The 23,331-nt window shown below is 53.0% G+C and overlaps 1 protein-coding gene across 1 annotated transcript; it reads left to right on the forward strand.

Annotated features, from left to right (window-relative positions):
- The first annotated feature begins 1,993 nt into the window (after positions 1–1,993).
- PTX4 (pentraxin 4) lies at positions 1,994–16,989 on the forward strand. Its single transcript, XM_065558729.1, has 3 exons — positions 1,994–2,457; positions 6,772–7,588; positions 14,260–16,989. Exons 1-3 carry the CDS (start codon positions 2,221–2,223, stop codon positions 14,898–14,900), a joined length of 1,695 nt encoding a protein of 564 aa, XP_065414801.1. The 5' UTR covers positions 1,994–2,220; the 3' UTR covers positions 14,901–16,989.
- Positions 16,990–23,331: the final 6,342 nt, after the last annotated feature.

The raw sequence follows: 23,331 nt of genomic DNA on the forward strand, positions 1-23,331 counted from the left end.
TCCCGCGAATTAAATGTTCGTGGGAAGCAGGGGAGGGGGCGGAGACTTTGGGAGGGGGCGGAGTTGGGGCGTGGGCGTGGGCGGGGCTGGGGGCGGGGCCGGGCCCCCGGGGAGTGTCCTCCATTTGGAGGCACAAAATATGGTAACCCTAGTATAGTGCTCTTTGTATGTTCCCCTGCAGCATGTGGAATAGGCATTAGGCCCAATCCTGTCCCTAGTGCTGTGAGCAGGAGGAAGCAGGGTTTACACCCGCTAGCTGATTCGCTCTTGGTCCATGGAAGGGTTGCTCTGCCTTCAGGCTTCTCAGCCTTGGGCCTGCTTATCACTGGTTCTGGCTGGTGTGGCAGATTTCCCCTCTCTCCCTTGCTGCTAGAGTTGGCTCATTGCTACCGCGCCTCCTCCCTTAATGGTTAGGGAGCTCAGCTCGCATTCCCTGGTCACTTCTCATGGGCTTGGTTTCAAAGGCAGGGCCCTTCCTCACAATGCAAACAGGGAGCAAAGAATCTTGGGCCATAGCCCTCCAGCAAGGGTCCATATTGTCCATGGCAGCTGATGTGACTGTACAGGAAGTCTCCCTCAGGGCCGGCTCTAGACACCAGCAAAACAAGCTGGTGCTTGAGGCGGCACATTTTTAGGGGCGGCATGGCCGGCGCCAGAATGCCGCCCCTAAAAATGTGCCCCGGCCGCCCTAGCTCACCTCCGCTGCTGCTGCCACGGCGCGCGAAACAGCTGATTCGCACGCCGCTACTCGCCCTCCCTCCCAGGCTTGAGAGCCTGGGAGGGAGGGGGAGCAGCGGCACGCGAATCAGCTGTTTCGCGCGCCGCGGCGGCTCAGGGTCTCCCTCTCCCTCCCAGGCTCTCAAACCTGGGAGGGAGGGGGAGATCCCGAGCGGCCGTTTCGCCCGCCGCTGCTCCCCCTCCCTCCCAGACTTGAGAGCCTGGGAGGGAGAGGGAGAAGCAGGCGCCGCTTCTCCCCCTCCCTCCCTCCTAGGCTTGAGAGCCTGGGGGGAGGAGGCAGGGCTGGGGATTTGGGGAAGGGGCGGAGTTGAGGCGGGGCCGGGTGTGGGGTAATTAAAGAACGGGTGGGGTGGGCAGCCAAAATTGTTTTTGCTTTGGGCAGCAAAAATCCTAGAGCTGGCCCTGGCCTGAGGGGAGGAGGCAGGGCTGGGGATTTGGGGAAGGGGCGGAGTTGAGGCGGGGCTGGGGGTGGGGTAATTAAAGAACAGGGGGGGGCCAGGGGAGCAGCCCAAATTGGTTTTGCTTTGGGCGGCAAAAATCCTAGAGCCGGCCCTGGTCTCCCTGCTTTCGTATTATCGTGTTTCTTTTACCCCAGCCCACCAGAAGAGGCGATGGTGGTCAGCTAACGTGAATGATTGTTATCCCCAGGCAGGGCAGCTCCATTCCTTGGCTTCCCTACCCCCCATCTCCCAATAGAGGAGTTGGTTTTTATTGCAGTCTGGGGAATTTGACTGCACCAAAAAAGACTGCAGCTCTGCCTGAAGATACATGTGAATCTTGTGCTTTAATGCCTGCTGAACCTGTGCTGGGAGGTGCTGAGCATCTGCCGCTCCTCCAGCCTCCAGCTCCCAGGACATGCTCAGCAGGAAGCAGTGCCTTGATCCCGGGCAGGTGGGAGGCCCAGCAGGCCTGGCCTGGAGCCTTTGCAGGGAAAACAGGGTTGGTGCGGATATAGCCCTGCTCTGGTGTATGTAGACAAAGATCTACTGGTGACAATGGCTGCTGGGTCTGTTATTAATGTCTTGATGAACTGTGCTAAGTGGAAGCCATCGGTAAACATTGCTGATTCCGCTCAAACCCTGGGGAGCACTAACAGGAGACAGCAGGGCGGGATATGGGCCCCACGCACTTCTGCAAAACCCATCTGGTCTCCTGCATGCAGAGATTTTCAACAGGTCATAAACCAGCAGGGCTGACTCTGGGCCACGGGGTGTCAAGTGCTTGTATAAACAGGAGTGGTGCAATCACTGCCCTTCCCTCAGTACTAACCATCAGCAGAGCCCCTGCGCCAGCCAGCTTGCTCCTGAAGAAAGTGCTGGTTTCCGTGCTAAATGTGGCTCCTGGGGAATGCTAAGGGAGTCTGCAGATCTCATCTATTTTGAGGAGAAACCACAGACTCCTTTTTGCCTGGTGGGAGGAACATGAGCCCCTTGCATCAGAGGGGGAAACCAGTGAGATCAGCCACAAAAAGCCGAGAGAGAGATGCAGAGGAGAATACAGAAGTCAGACACTGAACCAAAGTCATTCTTCCAATTCAAGAGCTACCAGAAGAATCTGCGACGCCCGGCTCTCTCCCGCCGAACGCGCTGGGCGAGGAAAATGCTGCCTGTTTGCCTTCTTCTTGCTGCTGTATGTCTGCAGGGGAGCCTGCTGCAGGAGGCCAGGACCAAGGACCAGAGAAAGCCATTCTTTGAAAGGTTTAGGAGACTCGAGGAGCAGGTGAATATTCGTGACTCTTTGCTATTGAACAGACGGGGCCAAATCCTTCTAACTTCAGTAGGAGTCAGACCTACTTACTCCAAAGGGTCTGCAGTGTATCCCTCCGATATCAACGTGTCTACCCACGTGCAGGGCCGGCTCTAGGTTTTTTGCCGCCCCAAGCAAAAAAAATGTTGGCTGCCCCCCGTCCCAGCCCTGGGCTCCTCGCCGCACCCCCCTGCCGCCCCAACCCTGGGCTCTCCCCCCCGCAACCCACACTCCCCTGCCGCCCCAGCCCTGGGCTCTCACCCCTACACCCCCCTGCCACCCCAGCCCTGGGCTCCCCCTACCCCCCCACCATTGCCCCCCCCCACACCTCCTGCCACCCCAGCCCTGGGCTCTTCCCCTCCTCCCGCCCTGCACCCTCCTTCCACCGCAGCCCTGGGTCACTGGTAACTCGCTCCCAGGGCGGGTCATTCAGCAGGAATTTTGGGTGTGCACAGAACACAGACAGGACTGGTTCCCATATGGTTACAGAACTGCAGTAAAGTGGAACAATTTTCAGCTTGTGTGATTGGAGGATATCTGGATGCATATTATAAGACTGTCCTACATAAATGAGGAAAAGTTGAGGTGCCTTTATTATTCTTTTGTTCCACTCTTTCTTTCTATGGGGAATTTGCCAATGCAATCTCACTGTCTTCCTTTTAAACAAACAAACAAAAGGCAATGGTTGTTGAAAAAAGCAATTCCAGTCCTAATAACCACTGGGAAGCATTTCTTGCTCAATTTTATCCTACTTTTTCTACAGCAAGTTACAGTGAATCAGTATATTTGATTTGGGAGAAATGAAGTAACAGCCGCCCAAACTGAGCTTGAGCACTCCTGAATTCTGAAGTGTTCAAATCTGGAAGGCAGGTGCGGGGGGGGGGGGGGCGTGGCTCCGCAGGGGAGCATGGCAGCATGTATGCAGCAGCGTGTCCGGCGCTGTGCGAAGCCAGACATGCTGGTCTGAGTGGCATGGTAAGGGGGCTGGGGGGTTGGAGAAGGGGAAGGAGGTTCCGGGGGGGCAGTCAAGGGACAGGGAGAAGGCGGGGTTAGATGGGTCAGGGGTTCGGGGGGGACAGTCAGGGGACAGTCAGCAGTTGGATAGGCATGGGAGTCCCAGGGGTTTGTCAGGGGACAGGTAGGGGGTGAGGTCCTAGGGGAGAAGTTGGGGGGGGGTCTCAGGAGGGGGCAGTTGGGGACAAGGAGAAGGGAGGCTTAGATGGGGGTGGGGTCCCAGGAGGGGGCAATCAGGGGACAAGGACCAGTGGGGCTTAGATAGGGGGTGGGGTCCTGGGGGGCAGTTGGGGCAGGGGTCCCAAGAGGGGGTGATCAGGGAGCAGGGGGGTTGGATGGGTTGGGGTTTCTGTGGGGGGCAGTCGGAGGGAGTGGATGGGGGCAGGGTGGGGCTACCCTCCCCCCCCGTGGAGTGTCCTATTTTTTGAATGTTAAAACATGGAATCCCTACCCTTCCCAGTGCAGCTCTCCATTCACAGCAGGCTGCAGCCTGAGGTCTCAGCTTCCTCATGCCCTCCCCCTCTTTCCTGTTGGTAGTGGCCAAGGGAATGCTGGGAAATATAGTTCTTTCCCTGCTCCAGGGCTGGCTCTATAGGCAGGGAGCTAACCAAGGAACTACAGCTCCCAGGGCCCCCTGTTGGTTCTCAGCTCCCATGCTGGATCCCTGCCGCCCCTGCAAATGGGCTGCCCCAAGCATATGCTTGCTTTGCTGGTGCCTAGAGCCGTCCCTGCCCACGTGTTCCTACAGTACCTGTCTCACCAGCTGGTCCAGCACTGGAACTTACCTTAGGGTGACCAGACAGCAAGTGTGAAAAATCGGGACAGGGAGTGGGGGGTAATAGGAGGCTATATAAGAAAAAGACCCAAAAATCGGGACTGTCCCTATAAAATCGGGACATCTGGTCACCCTAACTTACCTGTAGAAGTATATGGATGTAATATATCGGGATGGCCAAACTTACTGACCCTCCGAGCTGCATAGGATAATCTTCAGAAGTTTGAGAGCCAGGCCTGCCTGCTGGGGCTCGGGGCTTCTGACCTGGAGTGGGGTAGTGGGGCTAGGAGCTTCTGTGAAGCCCCAAGCCCCGGCAGGCACCTCCTGGGGGCTGAAGCCCCGAGACCCCCCACCCTGCAGGGCACAAGCCCCTAGCTCCACCACCCTGCCACCAGGGCCGGCTCCAGGCAGCAGCCAACCAAGTACTTGCTTGGGGTGGCATCTGGTAAGGGGCGGCCAATCTTGGGGTGGCAGGGGGTGGCGTGGCAGTCGGCGGGGGGGGGGTTCGGGCGGTGCAGCGCTTGGCGGGGGGTGTTTGGCGGCGCGGCGCTTCGCAGGGAGGGGTTCAGCAGCACGGCGCTCTGCGCGGGGAGGGGGTTTCGGCAGCGCGGCACTCCGCGGAGGGCGGGAGGTATTCAGCAGCGTGGCGCTCGGGGATGTTCGGCGGCGCGGCACTCGGCAGGGGTTTCGGCAGCGCGGCACTCCACAGGGGGCAGGAGTGTTCGGCAGCGCGGCACTCCGCAGGGGTTTCGGCGGCGCTCCGCGTGGGGGCAGGGGCTTCGGCAGTGCGGCACTCGGCGGGGGGTGAGGGTGTTCGGCAGCGCAGCGCTCGGGGATGTTCAGTGGCGCAGCGCTCAGTGCGGGTTTCGGCAGCACAGCGCTCCGCGGGGGGCGGGGGTGTTTGGCAGCGTGGTGCTCAGCAGGGGGTGTTCGGTGGTGCTCCGCGCGGGGGGGGTTCAGCAGCTCGGCGGACGGTGTTCAGCAGCGTGGCGGGGAGCGGGGGCTGTTCAGCGGTGCTGCGCTCGGTGTGTGGGGGGTTCGGCGGCACGGCACTCGGTGGGGGGTGTTTCGGCGGGGCGGCACTGGGGGGGGTGTTACGGCGGGACGACGCTTTTTTTTGCTGCTTGGGGTGGCAAAAAAGTTAGAGCCGGCCCTGCCTGCCACAGGGCAGAAACCCTGCGCTCCCCACCACCACCGTCAGTGTGGTAGGCAGAGAATGGGGAAGTGTGAGGGGGGACTCTGCAAGCCGCACTTTAACTGTAAAAGAGCCGCATGTGGAATATACAGAACATCAACACCCTTTACTTACACGGTTTTTACTCAAGCCAAACTTCCCTTCCCTTTGCCTGGAGTTTGCCTGAGTCTTGACTCTCTGTTCCCTAGAGGAGACTGTAATGTCTGTGCAGACACATGAGTCTGTGTGATACCATTAGAGATACACAGCCAGCGTTTTCCCAGCTAGATCTTTGGGAGCTGCTGGCTGCTTGGCACTGCTGCAGATCAGACTGTTTCTTGAGGTGTTTAACTTTAGATCAAGGGGTCAAGCTTTAGGGGTTCACTTTTGAATGCTGTTGCTCTCTGCTGAGGAAAGTGCCGACAAGAGGGCACGGGCTCACTGATTTGCACAGCAGACCCAGGCCCCCTTTGTGAGTTATCAAAGGACAGGACTGCAGGGAGAAATGTCTCTGTCCTGTGAAGATTTGGCTGGGGACCCCCTGGGCTTGGTATGTTGGGGAGTCCAGGGGATCGCATGAGCAAAGAGTCAGGGTTGCAGTGACCAAAGTGTAAATGATCCAGTTTCTACGATGTGTGCATGGATCACATGTATGTAGCGTCCCAAAAACTAGAAATGGGAGAACACTGACTAGGTCATCAAATCCAGTCTCCAGCGAGGGCAGGAGAGAGTCCCCAGTCAGAGAGCGGGCTGAGTTCCTGGGAAGTGTCTGGGTTAGCGGCCTGCGAGCTATAAAGGGCAATGCAGACCTGAGTTACGGAGCATTTTGATATTATTTTGCATTTTCCAGCAGGCAGTCCTGTGTGAAGGCAATACCTGGTTTCTCTAGACTCCGTGGCACATGGCTCACCCAATGGCTGAATTTCAGCTGGAGAGGTCTGGTTATGTAGATAAGGGCCGGATTCCAGGCCCAACTCTGCTACTGCCACACTGGGGGGCCTTCGGCCCTAGATTCTGGCCCTGAGTTACAAAAGTGGCATCAGATTTGGGGTGCCTCTGGGTGAGGGTGCTCAGTGTGAGACCCCTTGGGGGTGGTTCCAATCTGCAGTCAGTGGGAGCTGACCACAACCAAAGCAACCACAATTAGAGGCCCCTTGTGAAAGTTTAGCCCTTAATGCTTGTGTGTCAGTTTCCCCAGTGGTCCAAGGGTTGCGTAAGTCCCTGGGGTTGTGGAGGGTTGATTTGCCAGAGTTCGGCAGCCCTGCCAAGAAACAATCCCTGAGCTAAGTGCTGGGAATCATTCAGGGTTCTGGGTGTTTTGCAGTTTCGTCGGTTTCAGGAGGTGACACTGCTGCGTCTCCAGGGGATCGCCGGGAATTACAACATTTCCTACAACATCGACACCAGGTTCCGGCTCCTGGCGGAGCAGTACGACACCGTTGCGGCTGCTCTCAATGCGTCGCATGCCGCCCTGCGGGAGGACCTGGGCTCTTTGAAAACCTGGATGAAGAAGCTACAGAGAAGAACCAAAAAGCTGGCTTCTAAACTCTCGTCGTTGGCTGAGTCCCTGAGTGAAAGCCGCAAGCAGAGCTCTGGGGAGAGGCTGCAGCTGAGCGCTCTTCTGTCCAACCTAACCCTGCAGACTGCAGGCCACACGGCGGACCTCACTGCCCTGCGCGCCAGCAGGAACACCCTACAGAAAGAGCTGGCGAGCCTGCGAGAGGCCAGTCGGAGCCAGGGAACCAAAATGGAGGCTCTGGAGCAGCAGCTGAAGAACACGCTGCACAAGGAGGTCCTGGCATCTGGGCACCATGAGCTGGCTGCGGCCCAACGACTGAACCAGACACCCCAGGACAAGCTGCCGGAGGCAGGGGGAAGCCAGGGACACCGCGTGAAGAAGCTGCATGCCAAGCACAAACAAAGGAAGAAGCTGGGGGAAAAGAGGCAGCAGCTCCTGGCCCAGGCTGCAAAGAGGAGGCTGCAGAGTAGCCTGTTCCATGGCAATAAGACCCCCGGGCAGGAGAGACAGCCAGAGACACCCACTGTGCCAGAGCCACAAGCTGCCAGGCAGCAGCTCCGCAGGGTGGCCAAGATCTCACAAGAGCAGCTGCAGTCACCGTCACCTGAGAAGCCAGGCACAAGTATGTTGAGATGTTTACATTCTCTCTGTCTTCCCAGCACACATACCCACATGATGTTATGCTAGGGGGTGCTTTTGTAGAAGGAAAGCTCAGCCTTCCATTGCTTGCAGCGGGCCTTTGATCGTCAGCAGACCAAAACCCCTCAGGCTAGAGAGATGCCTTTTCTTTGTCCTGGGAAGAGAGAGAGCTTGGTTGGACTCCTTCTGACGGTCCCCTGAGCACAACACATGGTGCCAACAGACCATTCTCCCCACTCTGGGATTACAGCCTTCTCTTGCTGCTAGCTAATGTAGTTAGACTTGCATGTCGAATGGTAGCAGGCTGCGGTGTAGTGCTGAAAGTTTAGGATTCAAACTTTGACACTGATGCATGATGGGGAGCTTGTGTTAGTTGCACATAATAGAATCTAGCTTTATTTTGCCTTTTAAAAATAACCTAGGATATTACATACAAAAAATTATGTTAAAAGACGTACATTATTTAGGCTGCAAAATCCAGCACTTGAAAGTTAGGAAATGCCAGGTCTGTGGTTGCCTTTGCAAACTTAATTCACCCCTCTGTTCATATGCCTTAGAATCTTTGATTACATGATTATGTACTATTTTTCTGCACATGGGGCCAAATTAAGGTTGTGTGGGCAACTCTAAATCTGATATTTCCTAATTTTCAAGTGCTAGGTTTTACAACCTGAAGAACGTTATGATAGAGGTGTATAAAATCATGCATGGGCTGAAGAAAGTAAATAGAAAAGTGTTATTTACCCCTTTACCCAATGCAATCAATAGGTAGCAGATTTAAAACAAACAAAAGGAAGTACTTCTTCACACAGTGCACAGTCAACCTGTGGAACTCATTGCGAGGGGATGCTGTGAAGGCCCAAAGTATAACTGGGTTCAAAAAAGAATTAGATAAGCTCACAGAGGATAGGCCCATCACTGGCTATTAGCCAAGCTGGTCAGGGACACAACCCCCATGCTTTGGGTGTCCCTAAACCTCTGTCTGCCAGAAGCTGGGACTGGGCAAAAGGGGATGGATCACTTGATAAATTGCCCTGTTCTATTCATTCCCTCTGAAGCGTCTGGCACTGGCCACTATTGGAAGACAGGATACTGGGCTGGATGGACCATTGGGCTGACCAAGTACGGCTGTTCTTATGTTCTTTTAACATTCTTTTTATACATAATTGTGCGCATGTGACACGTGCGATATAGGGCACATACGCTGCATTACAGCAGGTGCCTGGGAAAACCTTCTAGAGGTGATGGGCACAACGTACAACTTCCATTCTAACTCCCCTTTTGTCAGCTGCTCATAATTTTGGCAAACAAATTCCTTTGGGGCTGAACTTTTCCATGGCCAGGCCTGAATTCTCAGTTGTGCTAGGGCACCCTTATACCATTCTGGCAGCATAAAGGAGCTGTGCGTCAGTGTAAATGTAATCCCCCAGCCCCCTTCAGGCCCCTTTACACTGCCAGAGTGATCTAGATGGCTGTAGTGTCAGTGAGAATTCAGGCCCTATGCACTGTGCAGAGATTTTTGGAAGGTTTCAGCAGCTGAGCTGGTCAGTTGTGTTGTCATTCTTAAAACACCAACCATAAATAAACCACCTTACTCATCAGAAAGGTTGGCCACACATCACCCAACAAGTGCTGGACCAACACTTCTTCTTTTATAGATCGGGCTGGGTTTTAAAGCACCAGCCGAGCTGGCTGGGAATTGTGCTGGGCGGGGGGGAGGTTGGAAGTTGGGAGCGTTGATATTTTCCCACATGCATGAAGCAGGATTTTCTATTGGTTTCTATGCTCCATCTCAGCCTTAGCCTCATTCTGATCCCACGTGCACTGGATAGTGCTGTTCAGGATCTCTCTGCTCGCCCTGACAGGTCTTAGACTGCTGAGTTCTCTTCCCCTCTGGCATTGACTGGCCTCAGTACTGCTTTGCAACTCTGCAGCATGTCCCCATCATCACGGAGCGAGGAGTGGAGAGCCCAGAGGGGGAAGAGTCTCAGGGGGGCTGTGCGGGAAGCCCTGGGGGAGAGGGGATGCTTAGCGGATGTAGCAATGGAGCCGGCAGGCTCTGCTGGAGAGAGTCACTCAGGGGTCTCACCAGCAGCATTGCTACGGGGGCTCTCCCTGGAATCCCAAGCTCAGGCTGGCTCTGTAAGGGGGATCTCCAGTGCACCAGGCAAGCTGCTCTCTGGGCCTTTCGGAATCCCTCTCTGCTGGGAGTGGGCACTGAAGAGGGTGGGCTGGACAAGAGATGGTGTGAGCTTCTCCCCTTCCCCAGTCCCTTCCCCTCTCCTTCTGGATCCTGCTCATGGACTCTGAGATCGCTCAGTTACTCTCCACTTCTGACCCCCATACCTAGTCGCCCTTGCCCACAGCCCCTGCTCTCCCTCCCTCCCCTGGCTCCTCTCCCTCAATGGACAAGCCCCTGGCAGGATGTGCCATCCACCAAAAAACCCATCCCACCACCCAGCCTCTGACTCCTGTCTCTCCTACTAGTCTACGCTCCTTGAACAGAGTCTTTGCTGTTGCTGCATCACCTCTGGGCTTCTGTTCCTTCTTCAGCCTCCCTCATCTCTCTGCAGCCTTGAATACTCAGGGTCCTCTGCTGCCTCCCCCTTGTCTCCTGTATCAAGTTTAAACTTCTTGTCCAGGCCTTTGGCTACACCAGAAACAGATGGCCTCTGGGAGGGCTGGGGCCAGTGGACAGGTGATCTCAAAGGTAGCTATTCCTGGTGATGCTTTCTTGTTAGGATGCCTGCAGCCTTTGGGGATCTTTCTTTGGCCGCCTTGGCAGGGACTGAGAGATCATCCCATCTCCCCAAACTCCTGAGCTATTGCCATGACCGAGCTGCGTCTCTTCTTTTGCATCCAACCAGGTGTCACACCCCTGTTCCCTCCAACCCCACAGCCTCTCCAACATCAAACAGGGCCGTGACATAGATCCGACCAGGGAGGCTTTCCAGAGGAAGGGAGAGCAGCCGGCCGAGTGGAGGGTTCATTGAGCCAGTTAAACCCATGAGGCTGGGTGGATCCACTGGCATGAGATTCTCAGACGAGGCCCTGCGCTGTCGCCCCAACTAGTGCAGCATCATTGTCAGTCAGAAACAGAGCAGGTCCGAGGGATTGTAGAGCAGCCACTGGATGGCACTGTTGCTCCACAAAGGTTCAGCCCCTGCCCTGCTCTGGGCCGACATCGGTGTGGTCACTGGTGGTGTTGCCATGTGGGTCCCAGAATCTTAGGGCTTGGCTACACTTGCGAGTTACAGCGCATTAAAGGAGCCCCGGATCCACTAGCTCACTCCCCGTCCACACTGGCAAGGCAGGTAGAGCGCTCTGACTCCACGGCTAGAGCGCTCCTGATACTCCACCTCAGCGAGTGGAATAACGTTTGATGCGCCCCTGCCGGAGTGCCGCAGCACCAGTGTGAAAGGGGTGTTGCATTACTGCGCTTTCGACCCCCACTCTACCCCTTCCCCCAAGGCCCCACCCCGACCCCACCTCTTCCTGCCCTCGCTCTGCCTCTTCCTGCCCCTGCTCCCTCCCCCGCCACAGTGCTTCCAGCCCGCCGGTGGGAGGGAGGCACGGGAGAGGAGTGGGAGGAGCTGATTGGTGGGGCTGTCGGTGTGTGCTGAGCACCCACTATTTTTTTCCGTGGGTGCTCCAGCCATGGAACACCCATAGAATCGGCACCTATGGCTCTCGTCTTTGGAAGGTGTGGTGCGGGTTTCCTTTGAGGATGAGGCCTGGGAGGTCAGACATGGAGTGATCGCTTTGTCGCCGGGTGGGGCGGGGTCTTTTGTGTAGATCAGTTTGAAGCACAAGTTCATTCCAGGGCATAGTGATTGTCTGGTTCCACCCACATCATTGTTATAACGCACACAGAGGCGTCATTCCCACCGGAGTGACTTTTTGAAGCTGCATGCTGGCTGTCCATCTCCACCTGAGCCTACGCTCTCCTGGACTGATGAGGTTTCTCATAGTACAAGCTCAGGGAACTTCTGGCCGGCTCTGGGTTGTTGGCATGGCTCTCTGGGGATTGCTCTGTTGAAAACAACAGGCCCTCATTGAAATGCTGCAGTTCTGCAGGGGGAAGTAACAACTCAGCAGGGGTTTGCAGGACAGCTCAAGGCACCTGGGACCCCGCAGGAGACAACCAGACAGGTCCTGCAAGGAGGGTGCAGCCTCTTCCTGGGTGAATCTTTAGTGCAAATAACAATATCCATGGCTGCATCCTGTCTCCACCAGCCAGTCTAGCTCACTGCCTGCTGACGCTCGAGGTGAGGGGGAGGTTAGTGATAGCCATGCTACACTGTGCTGGTGGGGTTTGAGTGAGGGGGTGAGGCTGAGGGCGCTGCCCCCCAGCCAGCTCACTCACATCACCCCCAGCAGTGCCATTCTGGGACAAGGACCGATAGCCCCAAATTCTGTGTCATGCAAGGTGCTGCCATGCCTGCAATTGTGCCTGCTAGGAGCGGGAGGGCGGCCTGGGGGCTCAGGCCCCGGCTGGGGATCAGGAGAGCTGGGTTCTAGCTAGGTTCAGCTCTGGCACAGACTCCATGGGTGACTTGGGGCTAGTCACCCGCTGGCTGATTTATCTGAGTTGCGGAGTGGCCAGAACGACTCAGTGCCACTGAAAACCTGGCCCTTTGCCTCCCCGTGTGTCATGTTCATGAAGCACCTGGGATTCCCCAGATGGAGGCACTAGAGATTATTATCTAGATGGGGTGGGGGGAAAATATGTGGGGCTGCTTGCAGGGCAGCTCCTATGCCAGGTGAAAGGGATAGTGCCTAATTGCGTGATCACTGTGCTCAGACAGCTGGGGGGCAGGGAGAGCTGTCCTTGACTGACCCTCAGGTACAGTGGGGTCACCAAACAGTAATAAGTCACCAGGACCAGCTGGTATCACCCAAGAGTTCTGAAGGAACTCAAATGTGAAATTACAGAACTACTAACTGTAGTTTGTAACCTATCATTTAAATCAGCTTCTGTACCAAATGACTGGAGGCTAGCTAATGTGACACCAATTTTTAAAAAGGGCTCCAGAGGTGATCACGGCAATTACAGGCCCGTAAGCCTGACTTCAGTACTGCGCAAACTGATTGAAACTATAGTAAAGAACAAAATTGTCAGACACATAGATTAACATTATTTGTTGGGGAAGAGTCAACATGGTTTTTGTAAAGGGAAATCATGCCTCACCAATCTGCTAGAATTCTTTGGGGGGGCCAACAAACATGTGGACAAGGGGGATCCAATGGATATAGTGTACTTAGATTTTCAGAAAGCCTTTGACAAGGTCCCTCACTAGAGAATCTTAAGCAAAGTAAGTTGTAATGGGATAAGAGGGAAGGTTCTCTCATGGATTGGTAACTGGTTAAAAGATAGGAAACAAAGGGTAGGAATAAATGGTCAGTTTTCAGAACGGAGAGAGGTAAATAGTGGTGTCCCCCAAGGGTCTGTACTGGGACCAGTGCTGTTCAATGTGTTCATAAATGATCTGGAAAAAGGGATAAACAGGGAGGTGGCAAAATTTGCAGATGATACAAAACTACTCAAGATAGTTAAGTCCCAGGCAGACTGTGAAGGGTTACAAAAGAATCTCTCAAAACTGGGTGCCCGAGTAACAAAACGGCAGATGAAATTCAGTGCTGATAAATGCAAAAGTAATGCACATTGGAAAACATATTCCCGACTATACATATGCAATGATGGAGATCTAAATTAGCTGTTATCACTCAAGAAAGAGATGTTGGTGTCATTGTGGATAGTTCTCTAAAAACATCCACTCAATGTGCAGCAGTGGTCATAAAAACAAACAGAATATTGGGAATCATTAAGAAAGGGATAGATAATAAGACAGAAAATATCATATTGCTTCTATATAAATCCAGGGTACACCCACAGCTTGAATACTGCATGGGCAGATGTGGTTGCCCCATCTCAAAAAAGATATAATGGAATTGGAAAACGTTCAGAAAAGGGCAACAAAAATAATTAGGGGTATGGAACAGTTTCCGTATGAGGAGAGATTAATAAGACTGGGACTTTTCAGCTTGGAAAAGAGACAACTAAGGGGGGATATGATAGAGGTCTATAAAATCATGACTGGTGTGCAGAAAGTAAATAAGGAAGTGTTATTTACCCCTCATAATACAAGAACTAGGGGTCACCAAATGAAATTAATAGGCAGCAGGTTTAAAACAAACAAAAGAAAGTATTTCTTCATACAACACACAGTCAGTCTGTGGAACTCATTGCCAGAGGATGTTGCGAAGGCTGAGACCGTAACAGGATTCAAAAAAGAACTAGATAAGTTAATGGAGGATAGGTCCATCAATGGCTATTAGCCAGGATGGGCAGGGATGGTGTCCCTAGCCTCTGTTTCCCAGAAGCTGGGAATGAGCAACAGGGAATGGATCACTTGATGATTACCTGTTCTGTTCATTCCCTCTGGGGAACCTGGCATTGGCCACTGTCAGAAGACAGGATACTGGGCTAGATGGACCATTGGTGTGACCCGGTATGGCTGTTCTTATGTTATGTTCTTATGGCGGGGGAGGGGGGCCAGGAGGCTGGTCCATCGTCACAGTGCATGCATGAGCAGCAGCCCCATGTGCTCGGGACAGGCAGTGACTGTGGCTCTCTCTCTCTCCCCTCTCCAGTTTGCAATGTGGATTCCATGCTGCTTTTCCCCAACAAGTCCACTGAAAACTTTGCCACCTTCGGCCAGGGCTTCCAGACCAGCCTGCACGAGCTGTCGGTCTGCAGCTGGGTGAGCACCCACGCTCGCTCCCTGGGCACCATCCTGTCCTACGCCACGGAGGAGAATGACAACAAGCTCGTCCTGCATGGCCGGAACACCGCAGCCCTGGCCTCCATCCACTTCGTCATCGGTGACCCAGCTTTCCGGGAGCTGCCGGTGGAGCAGCTCCTGGACGGTGGATGGCACCACATGTGTGTCATCTGGTCCTCCATCCAGGGCAAGTACTGGTTCTATGTGGACAGGAGACTGGCATCCATGGGCTCCAAGTTCCAGGAGGGCTATGAGATCCCCCCCGGCGGGTCGCTTGTTCTGGGTCAGGAGCAGGATGTGGTAGGGGGTGGGTTTGACCCCTCAGAAGCCTTTGTGGGACGCCTGAGCGGCTTTGCCATCTGGAACCGCACTTTGATGCCTGGGGAGGTGTCCAGCATAGCGATCGGGAAGGGCCTGCCCCATGGCACCATCCTGAGGCTGGCTGATGTCTCCTCCCTGAATGGATCAGTACAGAAGGTGAATTGCACCTGCCTGGAACACTGTTTGTAAACCAAGCACGCCCCCTTCCGGGCTGTCCCCAGTAATACAGACTGTGGGCAGCCCAGAGTCCAAATGCCAGGCAGTTATCGACATCAACCTGTGGTGCCTGTTAGCCAGAACACTTCCTCCGCCCTGCTAAATAGGCACAATGCCCTTTTCTCCATCGGATGAGAGCCGAGGGGCTCTACTGACACAGCCATCGCCATGGAGATCCCGAGAGGCATAAAAGCGTCACTCAATTCTTCCCATGCCAATTTAATGGAAACTTCTTCACATGATTGCTCATGTTTCCTCACTGAGTCCAGAAATCAGTGCGGCCGTGTCGAGGGTCCAGCCATGCTGAGATGACTGTGTCCAAAGGGATAACCAGCCAGAGGTCAGCTCATATCATACTTCAGCGTCATATTGCTTTTCCTCCTGCAGCACTTTTCCAGACCCTTAGCAAAGACCCAGCAATCACTTCTCCCACCAGTGAAATGCAGCCAGCTCTGGGGAGGATTGGGGGGGGGGGAATGGCAGCTGTTTAACAGTGCACAGCAATACCACACACCAGATTAGGACAAGAGATGATAGCCTCAGGTGGGATTTAGATAGAATGCAAGTATTCAAACTGGAACACAGCCACCCTGCACTTATGGAAATTGTCACGGAATTTTTAATTCCCAGCGATGGTCGGACCTTAGTCTTAGATCTCATCCAAGAGACAGCCCCGTAATATCATGCTGGGCATGGGTGTGGCCCAGAGATGGAGGGAAGCGGGCTGTCTCCCACAAATACCGCTTCTGATAAGTCCCACTTTTCCAGGAAGGGCTCCCCTCCAAATACCGACCTAAGCAAACCCCACGGAGCTAACACCAGCCCAGCCCAAGGTGCTGTAGCCGCATATAAGCACAGCACCTTGGGGGAAAGGCTCTTGGATTCTGTTTCCAACCTGAGGTGCAAATGACTACAGGTCTGTCGCATCTTAGGCGCATTTAACATGTGCTATTTCAGCTTTACACGGTCGGCAAAAACGAAAAAAGAGGGAAAAATAACAATTTAAATACTGTTGCTATAGTGCGGGCGATTCCGCCCGCCATTACACTCAATGTAATTTTGACTATACGTGATTTTCGCTTTAGGCGCTGACTGAGGAACGTAACCCCAGTGTAAGATGAGACAGACCTGTATTGCAGTTAGTTTTCACACTGAAATGACAATGAGGGAACTTGCCTTCAACACTTAATTCTTCCCAGGAGAGCCCAAGGAGGAGGGCAGGGGGAAGGTGGTCCTGGTAACGCAGCCCAGGACTGCAGTCTAGGTTTGTGAAGTGCTCTTTGAAACATCAACAGTAACTGTGTACCAGACGGTACGTACCCTGGTCGTAGAGGGTCAAGCTTACCCCTGGGGATGGGCTTAATGACTAACTCAAGGAACAATAACAGAGTAGAAACCTCCACCTAAGCTTTCTCCCCAGGTTGGATTGTTCCTAGGGCTCCCTGCAAGACCTCCCTGGCTCTGCCCCGAGTTCCCTCTCCCTAAAGGGCCACGCCACCTCTCAGAGTCCGATGAAGTTCAAAAACGGCATGTGCCGCAGTGAAGCAGCAATTCGTGCAGGGCTCTAACCTGGCTAACAGGGCAGGTCAACAGCCGATCCCTGCCTCTTTGTTCAGCCCTAGCCCTGGCTACATCCCCCTGTGGTGCCAAACACCCAAACCAAACGGCCTTGATCTAATCCTGAATGAGAGCTGGACAGTTAAACTGGACAGAAACAGCAATGGTGCCTTTCCCCTGGCCCAAGCTCTTCCTGTGAAACGGCCTCAAGTCTAAAGCGCCTTGGAGAGTCTGGCTGCTGTGGTTGCAGCCTCAAACAGCTCCAATAAGCTACCAACCTGCTCCAGTATAACAGGTACCCACTGCATCCAGCTTGGCCTCGGGAAGCCACAGGAGTGTGGAGGCTCTGTGTGGGCTGGTGGTTTAGCTGAGGTATCTCCACAATAACCTGTACGTGGTACTGCAGCTGGCTGGAGCAATGCTGCATCTCTCTCGTGAACGCGAGGCCTGTGTCTCTTGCAGCTGGGATCTGGCAACATTTCAAATAAAGAAGGAAACAATCAAATGGGTCTGTGTGTAAAGCACAAACTGCCCAAGTAAACAGCAAAAATTGGGACAGGCCGGGGAGATTTTTAAGATCATTTCAACTTGAAAAGGACAGCATCAGCTTGACATTTAGTCAGTTTCAGAACATGCTGTCGAAAGCCTTTTGGGTTCTGTCCTTGCTGACCCCAGTGGGTTTCACTGCCACGTATTTTCCACTTTAAAAGAAATTGTTTTCTCCTGTTGCTGGATGAAAATCTCACCCAGGCAGTCCTGGAAACTGACTATTGTGGAACGGTGAAATTGATGATGCACAGAGTGCTGTCAAATGGACACTGTACACAGAACTGGGAAAATAGAGAAAAGCCTCATTTTCTGGCTAATCTCTAGCCATTACGGTGACATTAGCTGCCACTTGTAGCAAGCAGGTAAAACATTCAAGAGAAAAGTGATGGGTCTAAGTTGAGCATGTCCCTTTAATCATCTAAGGTGTTAGTAACATGCCCGAGAAGCCGTGTCTGCTTTTACATTGACCCTGCCCCTTTCCATCATGTTTACAAGCTTGAGGGTCATTTTATTACTAAAATCAAAGGGCCAGTCAGAGGCATGTTCCAACCCCAAGAACGTATGGTCATGGGCTAGCTCCCCAGCCAAAGGCTCTGTCCTGCAAGGTGCTGGCTGGGTCCCTTTAACTCCTGTGAATGTCAGTGGGAAGTGAAGGCACCTGGCACCTCCAGAAATTGCTCAGCACTGTACAGAATCAAGCCCTAAGCCGTGTCACTGGCGGGTGCTTGTCAGGTGCCCCGTGTGGCCTGTCAGTGATATGATTCATTGATGTATCAGCAATGGGGGAAGATCAGCAGGATGGAAACAGGCAGCAGTGACTGGGAATGACCCAAAAGACTTGGGGCCTTTAGTCATCATCGCTCCTGCTCTGCCACTGCTTTTCTCCTCTTTATTTCTCTTCTCTCCTCAGTGGCACTAGCTCAGCTCCCAAAACAGCGATTCTGCTCTGGCCCCCACATTCTGCCCTGCCCTGGAGGCAGCGCCCCTTCTCCTACACTTTTATTAAACAGTCTGCTCTCTCTATTTCCCCCATTGGCTCAGTATTGCTGCTTAAGGACAGAGCATGGCAATGCACCTGGCCGGTGCTACCATTAAGGCAAACTAGGCGGTTGCCTAGGGCGCCAAGATTTGGGGGCACCAAAAAGCGGTGCCCCCAAATTTTTTTATAGCGCTCCTACACCCCCTCCCCGAGTGCATGGTCGCTGCTCCACTTCTCCCGCCTCCCAGGCTTGCAGCACCAATCAGCTGTTTGGCGCTGCAAGCCTGGGAGGGGAGGAGAATTAGAGCAGGGGCGGCGTGCTTGGGGAGGAGGCGGAGCAGAGGTGAGCTGGGGTGGGGAGCTGCCGCACAGCTCCCCGGGGGGGCAGAGCTGCCGCAGGGGGGGGGGCGCCTCAGGGCGGGGGGGGCAGTTGCTGCGGGGGGGGGGGGCGCCTCAGGGCGGAGGGGGGGGAGCGGGGAGCTGCTGCGGGGCTGGAGGGGGGGCGCAAGGTGGCCCTGGCAATGCAGTGGGCTAGTGCTGGCCAGCTCCAGCTGTCTCACTCCTAGCTCTCTCACCTTGCGGGCCCGGGTCGGAGTCTCCTGCATGTTTAAATGCAGCTTGGAGTCACCCTGATGTTCTGCAATAGTCACTGGCACCTCAGAAAGTGTTTGTCACTGTGGGAAAGTGACACCCCCTCAAAAGCTATTACATTCATGGCATCCAAGCAGCCATACCCAGAACTGCTCTGAGGATTTACCAGCTTGCTACATCCTGGTCGTCTCCATTAAGAGAGGCCAATCGGTGGTTCTGTTTTTCATGTCCATGGCAGACAAGAGCAGGCAGCCCAGCGTGGGGCTGGTCACTGTCATGGATCTGTGTCTGGAGGAGACAAGGCAAAGGTCTTCTCTGAAGAGGCTGGTCCCATCCCGTGCACTGAAGGTCTAGGGGTGATTGGGAGCTTTGAGTGGCAGCCTGCTCCCCCTGATTGTGAAAGCAAGTGGGCAAGAGTTGTGCCCTCTGCAGACTGGATTGGTAATGCCTTCCTGTGTGGGGGAGGGAGGGAGGAAGGTGCCAGCCTGTGTGGGTGGAAAGGGGAAACACATGGGCACATTCTATATGGCAGAGGTGGCGGTGTGAAGGCCCACCAGGCTGGCTAGCTCAGATTGCTCTGCCCATAATACCCCAGTGACCCACATGATGAAGCACCATTTATATGCATAAGTGAGACCTTCGCATGTGGCCCAAGTTCTCTGAGACTGGTACAAACAGCAGAACACACCAGAGAAGGGCCATGGAGCATCTTACACCAGCAGCACAAGGGGCAGCGGAGGGCATCCGAAGGGAGGGGAAACAGATACACAGATTCTTAACAGTAACTAGAACTGGTGGGAAAAAAATCACCAACTTATTGGAAAACGCTGTTTCATTTCAACTAAAATGTCGTGAAATTGTTGCATTTTGGCTACATTTTGTTTAGAAAAAATGGCGGGGGGGGGGGGGGGGAGTTCCTGCTTCAGCACTTTTGGGAATGAAAAGTTTCAACTTTTCATGTTAAATATGACTTTTTGTTTCAAAATGAGTGTATTAAAAACTTTAAAAGGGGTCAAAATCGAAACAAAACCAATGTATCCAAGTGCACCGTTGTGACTGAACCAAAATTAATTTTGTTTTGAATTTCATTTTGTGAACAATTTTGATGATTTTGTTCCAGTGTGGGATTAATTTCCCCCCCAAAATCTCAACATTTTTCAGTGGCTGGAAAATCCATCTTCCGACCAGCTCCCTGGGTCTTGCTGAAACCACACCTCTGTCTGGTCTGGTGGGTGAACACCGGCTGACTTCAGTCACCAGGCTGGACTTGAGGATTGCTGCACAGTTTGCGCCTGATGGGGAATTGGAGGGTGACGTGCGGGGCCCTTTGCAGACACACCTCACTGCAGACCATAGGCCACAGTCTTTTTAAAGAGAGTACTGGGACCCATTTCTTCATATTCCCTAAAGGCAGGGGGCATCAAGGAGGATTTTACCTCTTGAGGCTTTCAAGCCTGGGGGGGGAACTCCGCGGGCTCAAATGTTTCAGTCACAGTCAGATTTCATGCCGTGCTATGCCTGAGTGCAGGACTCTGCACTTGTCCTTGTTGAACCTCATCAGATTTCTTTTGTCCCAATCCTCTAATTTGTCTAGGTCCCCTGTATCCTATCCCTACCCTCCAGCGTATCTATCACTTCTCCCAGTTTAGTGTCATCTGCAAACTTGCTGAGGGTGCAGTCCACGCCATCCTCCAGATCATTAATGAAGATATTGAACAAAACCGGCCCCAGGACCGACCCTTTGGGCACTCTGCTTGATACCAGCTGCCAACTAGACATGGAGCCATTGATCCCTACCCATTGAGTCCGACGATCGAGCCAGTTTTCTATCCACCTTATAGTCCATTCATCCAGCCCATTCTTCTTTAACTTGTCGGCAAGAATACTGTGGGAGACGGTATCAAAAACTTTGCTAAAGTCAAGGAATAATATATCCACTGCTTTCCCCTCATCCATGGAGCCAGTTATCTCCTCATAGAAGGCAATTAGATTAGTCAGGTATGACTTGCCCTTGGTGAATCCATGCTGACTGTTCCTGATCACTTTCCTCTCCTCTAAGTGCTTCAGAATTGATTCCTTGAGGACCTGCTCCATGATTTTTCCAAGGACTGAGGTGAGGCTGACTGGCCTGTAGTCCCCTGGATCCTCCTTCTTCCCTTTTTAAAAGATGGACACTACATTAGCCTTTTTCCAGTCATCCGGGACCTCCCCCAATCACCATGAATTTTCAAAGATAAAGGCCAATGGCTCTTCAATCACATCCGCCAGCTCCTTTAGTACCCTCTGATGCAGCGCATCCGGCCCCATGGACTTGTGCTCATCCAGCTTTTCTAAATAGTCCTGAACCACTTCTTTCTCCACAGAGGGCTGGTCACCTCCTCCCCATGCTGTGCTGCCCAGTGCAGCAGTCTGGGAGCTGACCTTGTTCGTGAAGACAGAGGCAAAAAAAGCATTGAGTACATTAGCTTTTTCCACATCCTCTGCCACTAGGTTGCCTCCCTCATTCAGTAAGGGGCCTACACTTTCCTTGACTTTCTTCTTGTTGCTAATGTACCTGAAGAAACCCTTCCTGTTACTCTTAACATCTCTTGCTTGCTGCAACTCCAAGTGTGATTTGGCCTTCCTGATTTCACTCCTGCATGCTTGAGCAATATTTTTATACTCCTCCCTGGTCATTTGTCCAATCTTCCACTTCTTGTAAGCTTCTTTTTTGTGTTTAAGATCAGCAAGGATTTCACTGTTAAGCCAAGCTGGTCGCCTGCCATATTTACTATTCTTTCTACACATCGGGATGGTTTGTTCCTGCAACCGCAATAAGGATTCTTTAAAATACAGCCAGCTCTCCTGGAGTCCTTTCCCCCTCATGTTATTCTCCCAGGGGATCCTGCCCATCAGTTCCCTGAGGGAGTCAAAGTCTGCTTTTCTGAAGTTCAGGATCCGTATTTTGCTGCTCTCCTTTCTTCCTTGTGTCAGGATCCTGAACTCGACCATCTCGTGGTCACTGCCTTCCAGGTTCCCATCCACTTTTGCTTCCCCTACTAATTCATCCCTGTTTGTGAGCAGCAGGTCAAGAAGAGCTCTGCCCCTAGTTGGTTCCTCCAGCACTTGCAGCAGGAAATTGTCCCCTATCCTTTCCTGGATTGTCTGTATGCCGCTGTATTGCTCTCCAAGCAGATATCAGGGTGATTGAAGTCTCCCATGAGAACCAGGGCTTGTGATCTAGTAACTTCTGTTAGTTGTCCCCTCAGACTGTTTTTTTCTGACAAAACTAAGTTTCTTCTGAAAATTTCTAACTGCGCCTATTATCGAGTGCTAGAGGCTTTTTTGGAACTAAAGATCCTGGTTTCCATCTCTGCTGATCATTGAAATGTCTGTGGCCATAGCCAGGGCCGACAAGGGGGGGCGAAGCCGGTACAAATTACCAAGGCCCAGCAGTCCGGAAGGGGGCCCGGGGCCTGGCTTCCCCCACCATTGTTGGCCCTGTTTAGCCGGTCCGCCCTTGCTGGGGGGCCCGAAAAAAATTTTCACCAGGGCCCGAACCCGCTCTTGGCGGCCCTGGCCATAGCTTGTTACAGTGTTTCCTCCCATCTGCCTTCCTGCCTGCACTTCTCAGTTTCTCTTCCTTGGCTGTTGTTTTGGTTTCTTAGACAGTGTATTATGTAACTCTGCCAAGAGTTCGGGGTCAGTGAAGATACTGTGCAAAACACAGTTGTATTGAACTGTATTGCACAGATGATGCAGAAGAAAACTGTTGGGATAATTTATAACATTGCTGCTTGTGTGAGACCTGACTTGTACAGTAAGGCAGAGCAAAAGAGAATGCATCAAATGCCCTCAACTCTTCCAGCCAAGACAAGAGCATTTTCTTTAGTCGTAGTTTTGTGTGTTCTGCTGGGCTCCTGACATGCCCTAACAATTACTTTCTGCTGGATTCACTGAAGACCTGGTCTTGGGTTGCCATACTGTACTAAAGGATCATGCACAACACGGGGACTGTAGTGTTGTTTAAGCACTATAGTCCTGATTCTGAGCTGTTACACCAATATGGATCTGGAGTAATTCCACTGAGGTCAGTGAAATCTCTCCAGATTTACTTTCCGCCCCCTCCCAGGGGTGTTACTTTGGATTTACACCAATATAACAGACATCAGAATCAGGCCCCCTGTCTGTAGGATTTTCTGAAAGGTCTTGAAACTGGTTGACATACTTTCAGAGACTGAAATGTCGTTGGCTTCGTTCCTGGTGTAGTGTGACTAACGTCACTGAAATTACATCAGGAATGAATTTGTTCCATGATTATTTGAAGGAATTATGCCAGGTATACACACAACACAAGCCACACATGAAGGGGCAAATTCTGTGCTCCTAAGTCAAGCATACCTCCCGTTAACTCAGACTAGAGGCCTGGTTGGGTAAGGCCTGCAGAATTGCACATGCACATCCCGTAGGTGCAGTGTTTCCATTTGATCTCCCTTGGGAACATATCCCTTTCATCTGCCCCATGAAGCCCTTTGCTATACAGCTGCGTGTCAGGTGTGCTACTCTGGACCAGGCATTGCACGGCTCCCATTGACCCGAGTGCACACACACAACGAATGGAAGTTACATTGCATGAGACACCGACCTGCATGAGACACCTACACTACAGGCAACCTCCGCGCCCGCCAACAGGGGGAAGCCGCCAGACTACAACTCCCATGATGCAACGTTCCCATAGTCTCGGCCGCC

This window comes from Chrysemys picta, chromosome 10 (assembly GCF_011386835.1).
Source record: "Chrysemys picta bellii isolate R12L10 chromosome 10, ASM1138683v2, whole genome shotgun sequence".
NCBI classification, from domain to species: domain Eukaryota; kingdom Metazoa; phylum Chordata; order Testudines; family Emydidae; genus Chrysemys; species Chrysemys picta.